The sequence below is a fragment of the Ruditapes philippinarum genome, unplaced genomic scaffold (assembly GCF_026571515.1).
Source record: "Ruditapes philippinarum isolate M1 unplaced genomic scaffold, ASM2657151v2 ctg1368_1_1_1_1, whole genome shotgun sequence".
Classification (NCBI taxonomy): domain Eukaryota; kingdom Metazoa; phylum Mollusca; class Bivalvia; order Venerida; family Veneridae; genus Ruditapes; species Ruditapes philippinarum.
This window is the reverse complement of record NW_026861205.1, coordinates 172,882-177,792: the sequence shown is the minus strand read 5'-3', so window position 1 is coordinate 177,792 and position 4,911 is coordinate 172,882. Positions and strand designations below refer to the sequence as shown.

Sequence of the window (4,911 nt, the reverse complement as noted above, 5' to 3'; positions counted from 1 at the left end):
TTAATTATATTTCATGTATCACTTGATATTTATAAACTTGATATTTCTAAAACATGATTTTTATATAGCGTTATGTAGATATTTAATCAGATTTTATTCATTTTGCCACGATGTGAAACACAAATATTTTATATTTGTTTGAGCCGCGTCACGACAAAAACAAACATAATGGTTTGCGACCAGCATGGATCCAGACCAGCCTGCGCAGTCTTATCAGGATCCATGCTGTTCGCTAACCAACTCTATTACAAGTAGAGAAACTGATAGCGAACAGCATGATTCCTGATCAGATTGTGCGGATGGGCAGGCTGGTCTGGATCCATGCTGATCGCAAACCAATTATGTTGGTTTTGTCGTGACGCGGCTTATTTGTTTTAACATCTTTAATTGTCATTTTGCACATTGTGGTGGAATTGTCTCGTGCCACGTGTAAAGTGTCTATGGGTGCAATTGTCCTGTGCACACCTCAAAAAGCTATATGACCTACACACTGTATCACATCAGTCTTTATACATTTGATTATTATATTATCCGGGCATGTTTTTACTATCAAAAGATAATTTTGTAATTCATTACCCGTATAATGATCAAGGAAGTTTTCAATAAATGGGCGATTACTTCGTTTCATTAATTTCTCACGTGCTTTTAGATACAGAATATACGGAGTGTAGCTGTTAAGGGTACGTTTAGATTTTGAAATCATAGTGTTTTAATTACTATAATTATTTGTCTCAATAAATTTATAACAGTCTGCAGCATATTCACTACGTCTTTTTAAATTAGATAATATATGATAAGTTATATGTTATTTGACGAATATAAAGCTATTTGCAACATAAATGTTTCATTTTTCGTTTGATCGCGTATTTTCATTCAAGGTAGTATGTGTCCATTGATATTGTATCAAACACCATGTGAATATTTTGTAAACAAACATAAATGGCAAAAAATCTATAAATTATTAAAAGACGAGAACCACGTTAAAATTCCATGTAAGTAAATGCAATCTATGACGATTTACTTATGTATTAAATAATTTTGTAAATTTGTATATGTTTTGTTTCCTTTGAGATAATAAAACCTAAATTACGCCTTTTGATGAATGCATTAGAATTATTTAATCTTACCATAGTTTATTCGTTTATATTTATTTGTATAATACTTGATTCTCTTAGCGTATTCGTCTCTTTTACATGTTTAAACAGAAAATTAAAAAATAGAATTTCTATATTGATTGTTGAAACGACAATAAGTACAATAAAACACCGTGATAATAATTTAATGATGATTTATAAGAACAACCGTCCAGCCGAAGAAATTATTGAAACAATTCCGTTTTATATGGTTTTTTTTAACTAAATAACTGTTATGGAAATCAGACAAATCTGGATATCGAAGTACATTTGAGCCGCGGCAAAACCAACGTAATGGGTTTGCGACCAGCATGGATTCAGACCAGCCGTCTGATCAGGATCCATGATGTTCGCTTACCAACCCTATTGCAAATAGAGAAACTGATAGCGAACAACATGGATCCAAATCAGACTACTTGGATGCGCAGGCTGGTCTAGATTCATGCTGGTCGCAAACCCATTACGTTGGTTTTTTGTCGTGACGCGGCTCATTTGTAGCTTCCTTCAGGATTAACAAACTAGACTAACATGATGAAAGAAAAAAATAATCATAGCACTATAAAAATGTCCGTACCTTACGTCATACAAAATTTAACTCATAGTCATTTATTTTCAGAAACAATGAAACAAAGGGGCTGCGTATATATTCACTTTATTCTGCTAGCTCTTATGCTACTTGAAACTCCAGGATTGATTAGGATGGAAAAGAACGATGACTGTTTACTTGAGAATTCAAATGTCGTATGTGAAAGTAGAATACCATTCGTCGTACCTAGTAAAATATCAGGCATTGTGATCAGGGACTACTTAAATAATACTATCGATAATACAACGTTTGCACATGACAGTTGGTCTTATGTAGATTTACTAGATATAACAGTTAACCACATAGTATGGTTCCGTCTTTATGACTATAATATTTTCTCACTAAAGAGTTTAAGACATCTTGGTGTACACTCTCCATTTTACCAGTTCCATAACGAGGCAAAGGTTTTTGAAGGACTATCAATGTTACACACATTAAACTTATCGTTATGTCATTATCTCGATGAATCAGCTATTCTAAAATTACTCTCCCCAATTAGTCACCTGGATACTCTGCTTCTTGATCAATTTGCCTCATCTGGTGACCGGTTTTTCAAAATTGATAATGCATTTATAAAAGCAGTTCATGAAAAGAAAATACACAAGCTTAGCTTGAGTGGATGCAATTTATTATTCACGGGTCCGTTGTATGTTAGTAATATGTCCATGGTTTTATATGATATAGATATTTCAAATACGTCACTTGTTAAACAGGTTAATATGTTAATCAATGACACTGTCCTAGACATGTTATTGCCGAAAATTAAGGTTTTAGATTTGTCCCTACTACAGATGAGATTTATGAGTGTAGATTATGATTTCCTAAATAATTACATTTATGACAATAAGTGTACCGACACGAACGGTTTCTTAAAATTTCTATTGAGGGTAGAAAATCTTATGCTGAACAGTGTACTGCCAAAACAATTGAGTGCGAACAATTCGTTTATTGACTTATCACAATGCAATGTCGATTTGCGGTCATTACATTTAAGGTCAAATCACTTACATTATTTAAATGTATCAATCCTGTGGCCCGAGGATATGTCTCTATCTGCTATTGACATGTCTTCAAATGACATTGAATATTTATCTCCCTGGCTTTTAAATTCTGTAACATCACTTAAAGTATTAAATCTCTCAAACAACAAATTGCACCATATGCAATTTTCTTTAGAGTTCAGTGATTTGTTTATTAACCATACAATTATACAACGATTGGTTCTTTCTAGAAACCGTCTAAGATTTCTTCCTTTCGCGTTTTTGTCCTACAACACCAACTTAATTATGTTTAATTTGTCATATAACAAATTACCTTCTATCAGTTTCGATTTAAAAAAAATGATGAAATTGCAGTTTTTGGACTTGAGAAACAATGACATATATTATATTGATGGTGGTGAATTGAACTCATTAAAGGCATTTGTAACAGATTTCTCAACGCATCGAAAAATATATCTTGAGAATAATCCGTTCATTTGTAATTGTAAATCATCAAGTTTTATTAAATGGTTACTAGTTTACATGACAAATACTTTCAATCAAAGTATGACTTGTTCTTTGAATGAGAAAGATGATGTTGTCATCAATGGGGCTGGGATCAAAGAGACGGAATTTTCTTGTATCCGTTCAAAAATAATCATCACATCAGTTTCAACAGTGGTATTCTTAATAACTTTTGTTTCCATTGGGACTGGTTTTATGTACTACAGAAAGCGAAAGAAGAAAAAAGGGAGACGAAGGAAAACATTTATTGATGATTTCAAACTAGGTTATGTTCCGGAAAAATATTTGTGTTTTGTATCTTATTCTAGCGAAGATAATGAAGCAGATATCAAGCAAGTTTGTGCTTTAATAAAAGAGTCTTTACAGGAATTTATTCAGACTAACAAAGAACTTCTTTGTGTTGGCAATGAAGATTTTAATCTCGGAATTCCAATCGTTGATGAAATAATGAAATGTATTTCAGAAAGCTGTGTTGGACTTTTCTTTGTGACAACCAATTTTTGCCAGAGTCAATGGTGTGAAATGGAACTTCGAGAAACATACGAATTACACAAACCAATTATTCTGATATTTAAAGAAGAAATCGACACTTGCATTATGTCTCCATTAATGTTAAAAATCTTTAGACAATATACCCGAGCTAAGATTGATTTTAGAGATGGGCAGATACAAATGATACCAAATTTTAACCAATTATCAAATTCCATTTTAATGCTAGAGTCATTTGCGTATTGTAAAGAATTTTTGTAAAAAATGAACGTATTTTTCCAAAGGAGAACAAATATGGTAAATCATTCTACCCATATACACCCTATGTTTACTCTATATATTTGAATGATAAGTTTGATCAAATATACGATATTGTAACTGTTATACTTATACATACATGTATTAACGTTTGTTTCTAACAATTTAGATTATTTAAGTGAGCAAAAAACTGTTTCTTATATTGGTTTCATACATTTTGGTTGTCCTCTTTTGCGGCTTTTGATAATGAGTAGTTACTTGTGTTAATTAATATACCTCTATAATAAAATATAATAAAATAGAAGATATATATTTGTTTATGTGTAAGATGAAATTCAATTTCATCGAGTGAGCTTTGAAAACAGTATTCACACGAGTGTCGTAATTTTATTTTTATTTTTAGCTTATATCAAGTTTCCTCGATATTGGCTTGAATATTTAAATCTGTTTTCCACACAAGAAGCCTCAATTTCAGACGAATTTCTCATAAATTTCAAAAAGTCGCCAGCAGAAAATTAAGCTGGACAATCAATGTTTAATGGCAATGATATTTTTTTTTAATTTATTATAAAAAGAAAAAAATGATGTTTGTTTAAACCATTAAAACAAACATTTAAAAAAATGGAAAAAATACACCATGACAAGCTTTATTCTGTTTTATACACCAATAAAGTGGAAAGACATTTTGGTCCAAATCCTTCGACCGCCATTTTTAAAAGTAGTTTATTTCAAACGAAGAAAGAACAAAATGTGCTGGAATCGAAAGGATTTCATTTGGATTTGATAAAATTTACATCTATCTTTAGAAAGAATACTTACTAGTTGATTGTTACAGACAATATTTAAAACCGCACGCCTCCAGATTTATGTTAATTTTCATGAAAAGTTTGAAAATGATTTTAAAAGTAAAATAAATAAACATTTTACATATTGCAATCAG

At 31.2% G+C, this 4,911-nt stretch overlaps 1 protein-coding gene across 1 annotated transcript; it reads left to right on the top strand.

The window, feature by feature from the left end:
- The first annotated feature begins 322 nt into the window (after nt 1-322).
- On the top strand, nt 323-4,269 carry LOC132714864 (toll-like receptor 1). The gene is made up of 2 exons (XM_060697782.1): nt 323-680; nt 1,750-4,269. The coding sequence occupies exon 2, from the start codon at nt 1,755-1,757 to the stop codon at nt 3,972-3,974; it is 2,220 nt and encodes a 739-aa protein (XP_060553765.1). The 5' UTR covers nt 323-680; nt 1,750-1,754; the 3' UTR covers nt 3,975-4,269.
- Nucleotides 4,270-4,911: the final 642 nt, after the last annotated feature.

Coding starts and splice junctions, on each gene's coding strand:
- LOC132714864 (XM_060697782.1), top strand. CDS start 1,755: ATGAAACAAAGGGGCTGCGTATATATTCACTTTATTCTGCTAGCTCTT.